A 13,478-nucleotide genomic window follows, 5' to 3' on the forward strand; every position below is an offset into this window, starting at 1 on the left:
TTCTTTTTAACTTTTTTTTCATACAGTTGATTTGAAAAAAGAAGGGAAAGTTAAAAAAAAAAAAAAAAGAAAAAAGACAAACAAGGAAAAAAAAAAAAAAGATGTAGTGCCCCCTTGAGGAGCCTGTGGAGAATGCAGGGGTATTCGCGTACCCCACCTCCATGGTTGCTAACATGACCACAGACATAGGGGACTGGTGGTTTGATGGGTTGAGCCCTCTACCATAAGTTTTACCCTTGGGAAGACGGTTGCTGCAAAGGAGAGGCTAGGCCTCCCTGTATTTGTGTCTAAGAGTCTCCTCCTGAATGCCTCTTTGTTGCTCAGATGTGGCCCTCTCTCTCTGGCTAAGCCAACTTGAAAGGTGAAATCACTGCCCTCCCCCCTACGTGGGATCAGACACCCAGGGAAGTGAATCTCCCTGGCAACGTGGAATATGACTCCCGGGGAGGAATGTAGACCCGGCATCGTGGGATGGAGAACATCTTCTTGACCAAAAGGGGGATGTGAAAGGAAATGAAATAAGCTTCAGTGGCAGAGAGATTCCAAAATGAGCCGAGAGATCACTCTGGTGGGCACTCTTACGCACACTTTAGACAACCTTTTTTAGGTTCTAAAGAATTGGGGTAGCTGGTGGTGGATACCTGAAACTATTAAACTACAACCCAGAACCCATGAATCTCGAAGACAGTTGTATAAAAATGTAGCTTATGAGGGGTGACAGTGGGATTGGGAATGCCATAAGGACCAAACTCCACTTTGTCTAGTTTATGGATGGATGTGTAGAAAAGTAGGGGAAGCAAACAAACAGACAAAGGTACCTAGTGTTCTTTTTTACTTCAATTGCTCTTTTTCACTCTAATTATTATTCTTGTTATTTTTGTGTGTGTGCTAATGAAGGTGTCAGGGATTGATTTAGGTGATGAATGTACAACTATGTAATGGTACTGTAAACAATCGAAAGTACAATTTGTTTTGTATGACTGCGTGGTATGTGAATATATCTCAATAAAATGATTAAAAAAAAAAAAAGAAAGAAAATGGGAGGGGGAAGTCTTTTCCCTTATTTTCAACAGGGAGAATTAATTATTTTTTATTTTTAATTTGTATTTTCCCTCACACCAGAGCTGTAGCCCTAAAGGGTGGCCAAGGGGCAGCTTTGGGGGGGAGGATCTGCAAGCTGGATGTCCACATGCAAGCACAGGAAGCCCCACACACTGCAGGACTGAGTTGGGAAGAGTAAGAGGCCTCCATTTGGACTTTTTCTCTGGACTCCTGCAAATATTAGTAGCCATAATGTTACACAAACATGAACTATTGACACAGTCTGCAACAACCAGATCTTGAGCATTTAGTTCCACTATTGTAAACCTGTTTTTAGCTTTCTGTATTTTCTAGAAGCAGTGTACCTACTCTCCAGCATGAGGAGTCTATAGTTGGTTGAAACAGATGGGTAAGATTTACTGTTAGCAAGGAAGCCCACATCAAACCCCGCATCAGGGTAGAAAACACTGTTGTTATTAATCCCAAAGTGTGTTCTTCTCTTACTTCGCATAGTTAACACCCATTAATGCTAATTTAAAAAGCAGATAATACATTCATGCATGAAGGGGAGAGAAGATCCCTGAATTATCAATGCCAGTGGGTAGATACTTACACAGGTCAGTTAGTAAATGCACCTGGGATGTGCAAATGGAGGCACAGAGAGGTGAATGAGCTTGTTTAAGCCACACAGTCAAGCAAATTCATGGCTGCATGGCTCAGAGTCAGAAGTAGCATGGAAGGGAGGTTTTGTGGGGAGAAGATGAGGTAAAGTCCGCTGTTTCCTTGGCAAGCTGAAAGATTCCTCTCAGGAATCCACCACAGCTGCTGTGTTTTAGCCACAAATCGTAGATCACTATTGTGAAAGAAATGTGGTAGTAGGAAAAAATGCTTAAGAAGGGTCATAAGCAAGGAGCCTAGACATTTGAGAGGCATCATTCCAGAACTAGCCAGCTAAACCCATGCCATCTCCCTGGCATTGACTTTAGCATTCCTTCATGTACATTCCATGAACACCTCAGATTTGGCAAGTCCAAATCTGAAGGCCTCATCATCACCCCCAAACCTGCATCTTTTCCTGTGCATCCTGTGTCAGGCAACTGGTAATATCAGCCCACTCCCACCCCAGTCACTCAAGCCTGGATATTCCTTAACTCCTCTCACACCTAGCCAAGTCCTGTTCACGCTAATTCCTAAATGTTTCACATTTACTCAACTCATTTCTGTCCCCACTGCCACCTTTTGGGTCACAGGAACAACTTGGAGCATCCAAGGATGGTGCATTGACCCAGTCTCCCCAACCTGCTCACCATCTCATCATCTCTTTTGAGTAATAGCCTCAACACTCACCTGCAAGGGGTATCACCACTCTACAATGTAATTACAGTCCTGTCCTTCCACTTCAGCTGTTCTCCGCTGCCCCCAATATGAAATCCAAGCTCCCTGCCTTGGCTTACAAGGCCCTGCTTTTCCACTTCCATGTCAAACACCTTCACCTCCCTGACAGGCCAGTCACACTCACTCATTCTCTGGCCCTTTGCACAAACTGCTCCTTCAAACCGACATAGACCCTTGGCTTTGCTCCTCCTCAGCCTCCCTGAGATCTCAGCCCACAACCCACAATATCCCCCCACCCCCAACTTCACCCTTCCCTGTATTGTCATTTGTTCACTTAACAAATATTTACTGAACACTACTGTGTGCCAGGCTTTGTGCTAAACGCTGAGGTTATGGGCATGGAGCAAGAGTGGATGTGATCAGGTAGGGAATGGGGAGTTATTGCTTAATGGGTTCAGAACTTCTGTACAGGGTGATGGATGGTGATAGTTTTGGTAATGGATGGTTGTGATGGTGGCACAACATTTTGAATGTATATAACATCGCAGAATTATGCTTCAAAGTGGTTAAATGATTAATTCTAGGTTGTATATATGTTACCAGAATAAAAATGTAAAAACAAAACAAAACCATAAAACTGTACAACACAAAGAGTGAACCCTAATGTAAACTACGACTACTGTTAATATTATTTCATCAATTGTAACAAAGGTACCACACTAATGCAAGATGTTACTAATAGGGAAAACTGTGTGTGAGTGGGTGTATGTCGGAACTCTGTACTTTTTCATCATTTTTTTGTAAACCTGCAACTGCTTTAATAACAAAGAAAAAACAAAACAAAAAAAACAAAACAAAACAAAAAAAAAAAACAGGTACGGTCCCTGTCCGCGTGGGGCTTACCCGAGGGATAACTGTTTGCTGGACCAGGTGGAGTATTGAAACTCGCTTTTGCCTTGCAGGTGCTTCCAAGCTAAAGACCTGCGGGCGGGAGGGGGGGTGGCATCACTTGGTTTGGCCCCTCAAGTACTGATTGTTCCAGCCACAGGACTGAGGAGGAGCTTAATGCGTCCAGACACAAACAGTGATAACACCCAGGCAGAGTGTGCGTGCTCACAGTCCAGACAATCCAGACAGTCCTCACCTCCCTCAGACGGTGAATGGAACGTCCCCCCCCCATCAGCCTTAATGGTACGCCCCACGCCACGCCACCCTATCCCCGCAGGGCAGAGACAGCGGAAGTGAGCCGCGGGGGCGGGACCTGTAATTAGGCGCGAAGGAAGTTCGGCTGAGCGGGCTGTTTGGAAGGTTGTGGCGGCGGTGAGGCTGATGTGCTGGTGCAGAGGGGTTTCGTGCGTTGTCTGGGCGGTGGGACTGGGTCCCGGGGAGGAAACGAGTCTGTGAGGATTTGAGGGCTCCCGTTCCGTTGTGGCATTCTAGTATTTTCTGTGGGCCGGAAGGGTAGCTAGGCCCTGCTGTCTCGCGCCGCGGGCTTTGACTTGCAGTTCCCTCCTCTCTAGGCGAGCTCCACTCTCAGCACCTCCTGTTAAATTTTTCCCCTCCCTCAGAGTTTAGCTCAGACGTCCGAGAACTTTTCTCTCACCGCTGCTTCGCATTTGTAGCTCAGTAATTCCGTACAGCCACTCTGGTTTTAGGACAATTTTAGCAAATGTTCCTGCTGAAATGGATTAATTTCCGCATATTCCCCTCCGAAACTGCCTCTTCTAACTGGACTTCTTTCTTTTGGTCGGTGTACCCTGTCTGCCTCCTCTCTGCCGCCCAGGCCCAAACCTGGGCGAAGTAGTTAAAGGCATAGAATTTGGAGCTGGACATACTTGGGTTTCATTTCTCTTTGCCACTTAGGAGCCTTCTAATCTCGAGAAAATTCCTTAATCTCACCGAATCCCCAGAGTTCTTCTAAAATGGGACTAATGACACCTACCTCATAGAATTGATGTGAGCATCGAATTAATGAATGTAAAGTGCCGATGGCAAGGTCTTGCCCATTATAGGGGTCCAATAATACATTTGTTCAATAAGTACACATTGGACACCTATTATGAGTTAGATACTGTGTGAAATGTTAGGGATTCAGTGATGAGTAAAACCAAATATGGCTTCTGCATTTAGACAGTTTATAGTCTAATGGGAAATAAAGTCATTAATCTAATAAAAAATAAACTTAATGCTAAAAGTATGCTGATTATGTGCCTTGAGAGGATGTAATGGGGAGCATTTAACCTAGACAGCTTCTGAAGAAGTGTTAGTTGAGCTGAGATCTGAGGGATCCGTAAGAATTAATCATAAAAGATTGGGGACAGGGGATGGAAGGAGGGGTATTTACTTAAATTGGAAAAGAAAGTCATGTGTAAGGGCATGTGGCAGGAGAAGAGTTAGAAGGACTGCAAGCATTTCAGTGGGACTGGAGTATAGAGTGATGAAGGGGAGTCTGGTGCAACATGAGACTCAACAGGTAGGCAACTGCTGGACTTTTTTGTCCTAATTTGACGATTTTAGACTGATAAGAAAGCAGTAGAAAACCACTGAAAATTTTTTAAATGAGAATGACAGTGGAGAGAGAGTAAGTCACATAATCTGTTTTGTGATTCAGAAAGACCACTCTAGTTATATAGAAGAGGACGAGTTAGGAAGCTATTGCATTAGTTCAGGTGAGAGATGATGTTGCCTTTGGAGTAATGTGGCAGTATTGGAGATGGAGAGAAGTAGATTTGAGAGATGTTTAAGGGATAACTTTGTCAGGAGTTGGGAGTGGATATGGAGCTTGGAAGTGAAGTTGTTAATCTTACCCAGGTTTCTGTTTTGAGCAGCTGTGTGGATGATGGTACCATTTATGGAGATGGGGAACATAGCAGAAGGTGGAGAAGCAGGGGCAAGTTTTCTTTCCAATAGCCTGCACTTCTTATTTCTACTCCCATGGCTAGTTAGTCTCTAAACTCCATCTGCCTAAAGTGCCTTCAGTTCATCCTTTCCTTCTTTTCCCCACAGTCACCACCCTAGTACAAGCCTTTGTCACTACCAGTAAAATAGCCCCCTAATTGGTGTCCTCGCTTCTGCTCTTTCTCCTGGCTCCCTCACCCCACTTTAATCTGCACAATGATGCCAGATTCAGTTTCCTCATACATTATTTCAAACTTGTCAGATAGTCTTTTGCTCAAAAATTTTTGGTGGCTCTCTATTTACAGAATAAAATCTAAATCCCTTAGCTTATTTTAAGATTTTCCATAGTTTACCCCAGCCTGTCTTTCTAGCCTTCCTACTCACTACTCCCCTACTTGAACTCCCTGCCCCAGTCAATCTGTTCCTTTTCCCAGATCAGTTTTTTTAATTCTCACATGAATACCTTTGTTCATGATCCAGTCCTTCCCAGTAATGTATAATGCTTACCGTCTGGTTATCTAAATTTAATCTCTAAAGTTCTAGTTCATGTTTTCATCTGTTGGGAAACCCTTCAAGCACATAGTTATTTCTTTGGTCTCGTGAACTACTTAACTGTTTTTATACCATTTAGCATTTACTGTGCTGTTGGTTTATTCATTTATTTATCAAATATTACTTTATTATATGTTCATAATATTAGAATACATTCTTGTATATGAATTCACAATAATTATTGTATTATATATTTGATATACTGTTAAATGTCTGCTTTGTTCTAGACTGTGTGCTGGGTAAAAAAGTATGGTAAGAATGTGGACCAAAAAGAAAACCAACTTGGTTAGAATATAGGTTCCTATTGAGATGAGTAACCAGGGAATTCTTGAGATAGTTTTGGTTCGGATAAGAATCACCTATTCATATTACCTATCACGTGTTAACCTGTTGTGCACCCATTATATACCTTGCCTATAATAGGTGTGAAATAAGTATTTGTGAAACGGGAAAAAATGAAATTTGTTCATTTCTGGAAGTTTCATCCAGCTCTGACATTTTTTCCTTACAGTTCCCTGATATGAGCTATAATGGACCAGAAAATTATCTCTCTAGCTGCAGAAAAAACAACAGACAAACTACAGGAATTTCTTCAAACTCTGAAAGAAGATGATGTGAGTATTAGGAAGTATTAGGCAGCATGCTTGGCTAAAAGCAAATGCCAAAGAAAAATTAATCTGTCACTTCATCTGTCCCTCTCTTTAGAAGACAAGGATTTATTTGATAACGATTCATAGATGTAAAGGAATATGGGGGAACAAGAAAGGGACAACTTGTGGGCATTTGTGACCAAATTTAAACCTGAAGTAGCCTAAGAATAGAATGCTTATACAACTGTTTATATATTAACAAATTAGTGTACTTTTTAATCTTCCTACTCACTGTTCTTCTTAATCTTCCTATCACCTTATATATACTGTTCCTTTTTCCATAGTAAGTCATCTCAAAGAGGACATGAGAAGAAGCCCTCTTCAAGATTAACCTTAAACATTGAATAATTTAAGACTTTTAAAGGAATTTTTTTGTGCAAGTGTTGTGGTCATTAAATCTAGGTGCATCTTAGCCTCTGTTATGTGACACAATGACTGGGAATTGATGTAGAGATACTCTCTGATTGTTTTGTCTTTGAAATTATCCAGGATTGCTTTTGAAGTAGAATTTTTTTTAATGCAATTTTATTGATATATTATCACATAACATACAATCATTCAAAGTGTACAATCAGTTGTTCATAGTATCATCATATAGTTGTGCATTCATCACAACAATCAAACTTTGAACATTTTCGTTATTCAAAAAATAAAATAAAGATTAAAATGAAAAAGAACATCCTAAACATCCCATTTCCCTCCTCCCCCCATTGTTCATTTACTTTTTTTCATACAGTTTTATTGAGATATATTCACACACCCTGCAGTCATCCACAGTGTACAATGTTATTCACAGCACCATCTACATTTGTGCGTTCATCACCACAATAAATTTTTGAACCTTTTCCTTACTCCAAAAAGCAAAAAAGAATATCTAAATCTTTCCATCCCCTCCATCTCACCCTATTCTTCATCTAATTTTTGTCCCCATTTTTCCACTCATCTGTCCCTACACTGGATAAAGAGAGTGTGAGCCACAAGGTTTTCACAATCAGACAGTCACACTGTGCAAACTACATAGTTATACAATCATCTTCACTGGGTTGCAGTTCGACAGCTTCAGGTATTTCCCTCTAGGCATTCCAACACACTAAAAACTAAAAAGTGTTATCTATATAGTACATAAGAATACCCTCCAGAGTGACCTCTCTACTCCATTTGAAATCGCTCAGCCACTGGAATCTTATTTTGTTTCATCTCTCTTCCCCCTTCTGGTCAAGAAGATCCTCTCAGTCCCACAGTGCTGGGTCCAGGCTCATCTCCAGGAGTCATTTCCCACATTGCCAGGGGGATTTACACCCCTGGGTGTCGTGTCCCACGTAGGGGGAAGGGTAGTCAGTTCACCTGCTAAGTGGGCTTAGAAAGAGAGGGGGCCACATCTAACAACAAAGAGACTCTTGGGGGGATAGGGCGGTGGGTAGAGACCCCTAGGCACAATTATAAGTAGGCTTAGCCTCTCCCTTGCAGCAACTAGCCTCACAAGAGAAAGCCCCCAGATCAAGGGCTTGGCCCACTGAATTGGCAATCCTCAACGTTTGCAGGAAAATCAGTAATAACCCAGGTGGGGAAGTTCAACATTTCTGCGTTTCTCCCCAGTTCTTTGGGGGTCCCCGCAAATACACTTAAACGCTCTGCCCATATCACTCTGGGATGTATCAGGATTTCACCCCAGCCAAACTCACCAAATCCCAGTTCCCATTCAGTGCTCCAAGCACCTATGGTGTTCAAACAAACTTATCATACAGGTTAAATTATCTAGTGTGCTACAGAAAATACAGATCCTGCACCAAGTAAACATCTCCTCCCTTGGTCTCGCACACAAGTTGTGGTTTTAAAACCCAGTCATTATTGTCCTTTACCCTTGTGCCTGATTTGCCTTAGTCCTAACCAGATCCTCTTTGTTCATATCTCTAATTGAATTCTGAATTCTTTTTTAGCTCTTTCAACAGTTGCTGTATGGGGTACTATTGACATTCATAGCTCCCAAGCTCTAGCTCCTAATCTCAGGTGTCACACGGATACCCAGAGTTCCAGAGACCGACCAGGTTATACACAAGGACCTCAGCATCTCAGGATTTAGAGATAACCATTACAACTCAGGAATAGATGTGACTGCTGTAAGAGCTTACAATCTAGGGACCATTAATAAGCATTCCCCTGATAAGCTGTGCCCTAAGATTCAGCTCTCAGAGTTTACACCTTATAGTTAGTCCATATTAGTGAGACATTATAATATTTTTCCTCTCGTTTCTGGCGTGCTTCACTCAAAATGCTGTATTCAAGATCCATTCACCTAGTTGCGTGTCTCACAGCTTCATTCCTTCTTGTAGCTGCTCAATTTTCTATTGTATACATACACCACAGTGCACCATTCTGTTCATCAGTCATTGTACTCTTAGGCCACCTCTGTCTGTTGCAAATAGTGAATACTGCTGCTGTATATACCAGTGTGTAAAAGTCCATTCATGTCCCTGCTCTCCGATCTTCCAAGTATATACCCTATACTGAGGTTGCAGGACCTTGAAACACCCACATAGTTAGCTTCTTCTGGAACCACCACACTGTCCTCCAGATAGGCTACACCATTCTACTTCCCCAACAGTGAATACATACATCTCACTCTCCAAGTTCTCTCCAGCACTTGTGTCCCTCTATTTTTTTTCCTGCAATTTTATATGGATGTATTCAAACACCATACAATCATCCACAGTGTACAGTCGTTTACAGTATCATCATATAGTCGTGCATTCATCACCACAATTAGCACTTACATATATTCATTACTCAAAGAATTGAAACAAAACAATAGTAAAAAGAATAAAAGGAAAAGTAAAAATGAAATATAGCAATAGGTCAGTCAACAACACCACTACCAAGAATCCCAAACCCCTCCCTTACACACCTCTCTCTCAGACATTTAGCTTTGGTATATTGCCTTTGTCACATTTAATGGGAGCATATTATAATATTACTGTTAGCCCCAGACTCCAGTTGCATTCATTATATTTTTCCCCAGTACCACCCTTTTTTCAACATTTTGCAAGGTAAACATTCATTTGTTCTCCCACATGTAAAAACATTTTTACATTTGTATATTTAGTCACCATCACTGACCACTCTAGGTTTCACTAAGTTACACAGTCCCAGTCTTTATCATCCATCCATCCTTCTGGTATCATACATGTCCCCAGCCCTCCTCTTTCAGGTTGGCTCACAGACTTCCTTGGTCAGTGCACCTGCAATACTGTGCTACCATCACACAGCACTGCACTCTCCATTTCTAGGAACATGCTGTAATTCTTCAGCATCAAGTGCCTGATCCCACCAAGTGTCTATCTCCTGATAACCTGTGTTCTCAGCTTTAACTCTCAAAGTTTGTTCATTAATGTTAGTTCATGTTAATGAGACCATACAGTATTTGTCCTTTTTTTTCTGGCTAACTTCGGGGAGAAAGAAATTAATCCAAATAGTTGAGTATATGCCCCCAAGCATTTGATTATATATTATAAATATTATAAATATAAAGATACACACACATACACACACACACTGTATATGTAAATCCTCAACTCTTTAGGAGGATTGCTTTTTGTAGTGGGATGGGCAAAGCATTTATAAAGCTATATTAGGTGTATTATAGGACTCGGCAAATGATTAAATGTTGATAGTGAGAGCCAGTTCTCAGAGTGGTAGAACAAATATGGAATGTGGGAAGGCAAGGAAAAATCATGGGGATGGATTGGAAATGGAATTATTAGTGTGAACTTAATGATATCCCAAATATATGTATTATATGTATATATGTGTGTTTATGGATGGGTGTGTGTATTTATATTTCTCTTTATGTGAATATTTATAGATGTGCATATATTTCCTAGCTCTGTCTACTGAAAGAGCCAAGAAGTAAAGATGGCTACAGTAGCAGCAAGCACACCTCAAACTGTCACATAGCAAAGTATCCGAGTTTCCCATCTGCCAAAACAAATACCATATGATGAGTTGGCTTAAGTAATGGGGATTTATTGGCTAATGGTTTTGATGCTAGGAGAAGTCCAAAATCGAAGCATCAGCAATGCAATGCTTTCTGTCTGAAGACTGGTGTTCTGGGGCTGGTCCCTGGTGACCCTTGGATTGTTGGCTTTTTTGTCACATGGCAATGACTTCTCCTTTACTCCTCCAGGTTCCATTGACTTTTGGTTCTTCTTGTGGCGTTTTCTATGTCTGAATTTCATTCCACTTGTAAAGGACTCAGTAATCTGGCTTAAAGCCCAACCTGGTTCATTTGGTCCACACCTTAATGGAAGTAATATATTAAAGATAGTATTTACAATGGGTCCACACCTAGCAGAATGCAGACCAAGACCAAAAACATGTCCAAACTGGGGTACACAGTTCAACCCACCACATGAGGGGAATAGGAAGAAGGGTGATAGAGACAGGGAATAGGAAAGAACTAACATTTCTTGAGCATCTGTTGTGAGTTAGGTGCTGTGCAAGGTCCTCTACCTGGTATCTCATCTAATTGTCGTAACAGTCCTTTGAGGTAGGGAAACTTGCATGGAGATTAACTCCTGGCATACTTGACAAAGGTTATGTAGCTAGTAAATGGCATTGCCAAGATTAAAGCCAGGTCTTCTGATTCTAGCTACAGTTTTTTTTTCCTACTAAGCCATCCCACCTTCTGTTGAAACTGAATTTCTTCAGGAAGAGGCAGAGTTTCTTACCCTCAGCACTACTTATGTTTTATACTGAATAATTCTTGTGGTGGTGGGTCTCCTGTGCATTGTAGGATCTTTAATAAAATCCCTGGCCTCTGCGCACTAGATACTAGTGTGCTTGTCCAGTTGTTACAACTAATAATGTCTCTAGACATTGCCAAACGTCCCCTAGGGGGCAAAATCACCCTGGTTGAAAACCACTGCTCTCTAAGGGTTATGACGAGTGAGTACTCTTGGAGCTTCCAGGCAGAGCAGTCAGATGTTTCCTTATTATATATTTAAGGAGAGAGAGACAGACTCCAGTCAGAAAGACCTGGCAGATGTAATAGTGGAAGAAAACAAATTCATTGTTTTATTGGTCTTGTGTTCTTTGACATGTTTCTGTTTGGATTGTCCTCCTATATTACTGACCTCACTTTCTCAGTCTCCTTTGCTGACTTCTCTTCTTAATCCCTGATTGCTGCTTTTTCCTTTTCTTCCTACATTCTCTCCCCAGGTGATCTCATCTGTTCCCATTTAACTCCCAAAATACATTTCTTCTCTGAGCTCCACTTTTTTTTTTTTCCAGTATCAAATTTATAGGGTGAGGCAAGATCCTTCTAAAAACATTTATAAAAGGCAATGTACATATGGGTAAAAAACAAAGTTTTTCTAATAGTACAAAAGGTTATTTAAAAAAAAAACAAAAACCTTCCAGAGATATTCTGGATATATATAAGTATTCATAGTTCCCCCATCCTTGTATCATGCACATACGAATACTAGCATACTAGAAGCTCTGTTGTGCACCTTGCTTTTCTTTCCTCTTAATGATTGATCTTGGAGATTGTTCTATATTATTTTCTATCTATCTCATTTTTTTAAATCATTTTTTTATGGTCAAATATAACATATACACAGAAGTGATAACTTTCCAAGTGCAATTTAACAAGTAATTAGCAAATTAAAAAGAAATATATTATCGGTTACAGTTCTACAGTTTCAGTTATTTCCTTATGAAATACAACATGTATACAAAAAGTTAATATCTTTCAAAGTTTGATTTAACAAGTAGATATATAGGAAATTTCCGAAGTTGTTACGAGTTATATTATCATGGTTTCAGTTATTTCCTTATTGTGAAATATAACATACAAAAAGGTATAGCTTTCAAATTACAATTTAACAAGTAGTTATAAAACAAATTTCAAAGGATGCTATGTGTTACAGTTCCACCATTTCAATTCTTTCCTTCTAGCTATTCTAGAACCTTAGCAACTAAGAAAAAGAAGACTATATTAAGATTCACTAATTCATAATCCTTTGTTAAATTCCATCTTGTCTGTTGCTACCCCTTCCTCTAGTTTAATCACTTTACCAGACTTCGGGGATATCTAGGCAGTGACCACCCTAACTTGTTCATGTTGAAAGGGGTGTCAACTTTCTGAGAAAAGGGACACATCTTGATTGATGTTCTTGAAGAGGCTATTACCTCTGGGTTTTGGGACGTAGCTAGTCATAGGAGCACTCTAAAGGATTTAAGTCTCAGAAGAATAAACTTAGTGAGTGAAACCTTTATAGAGTCCCAGATAGGGATCTGGGTATTCTTTAAGGTTTTTGGGACTACTGTTGACTTGGACTTACCATAATGTGGTCATTTGGCATTTCTAGGTGAAGCTTGCGTAGGAGTAACCTCTAGGACAGCCTCTTGACTCTATTTGAACTCTCTTAGCCACTAAAACCCTATTTTGTTGCCTTTCTTTTCCCCTTGGTCAAGAAAGCACTCTCAGTCCCCCATGCCAGGATCGGCTTATTCCCAGAATTCATGTCCCATGTCGCCAGGAAGGCTCATTCATGCTGGGGGTCCTGTCCCACGTTGGGGGGAGGGTGATGAATTCATTTGCAGAGTTAGGCTTCCCAGACTTGTTAACCCCCTTAACCAACTTGCAGTCACTCAAGTGGGAGAAGAGTCGTGTGAGTCTCCAGGGGTGGGGCAATGACTGTTCCCATTCAGTTACTCCATGTCTCAGAGGCTTCATCTGTAAAATGGGTGATGTGGAAATCACTCACATATCCACAAAATAGTGCAGGTCAGTAAGGAAATTGGTCTGGATTCCATTTCCCTGACACTGTCACCTTGTATTAGTCACTTCATCTTTCTGGACCTGTCTTCGTCATCCTCTGCCATGGGGCCGAGGCAGGGGTGTTGGCTGGTGCCAGATGCCCAGATGCTGGGGACAAAGGGCCCCACGTGCCTGCCTGCCTGCCTGCCCACCTGCACACCCATCAGGCCTTGCCACACCAC

At 41.1% G+C, this 13,478-nt stretch overlaps 1 protein-coding gene across 1 annotated transcript in view; it reads left to right on the top strand.

Annotated features, from left to right (window-relative positions):
- The first annotated feature begins 3,638 nt into the window (after positions 1–3,638).
- Positions 3,639–13,478, top strand: part of FANCI (FA complementation group I) — a 132,514-nt gene continuing 122,674 nt past the window's right edge. Inside the window, 2 exon segments of the mRNA XM_037833024.1 lie at positions 3,639–3,696; positions 6,338–6,440. Coding sequence (XP_037688952.1) covers positions 6,357–6,440 — 84 coding nt within the window. The 5' untranslated portion in view covers positions 3,639–3,696; positions 6,338–6,356.

This window comes from Choloepus didactylus, chromosome 4 (assembly GCF_015220235.1).
Source record: "Choloepus didactylus isolate mChoDid1 chromosome 4, mChoDid1.pri, whole genome shotgun sequence".
In the NCBI taxonomy this organism is placed as follows: Eukaryota; Metazoa; Chordata; class Mammalia; order Pilosa; family Megalonychidae; genus Choloepus; species Choloepus didactylus.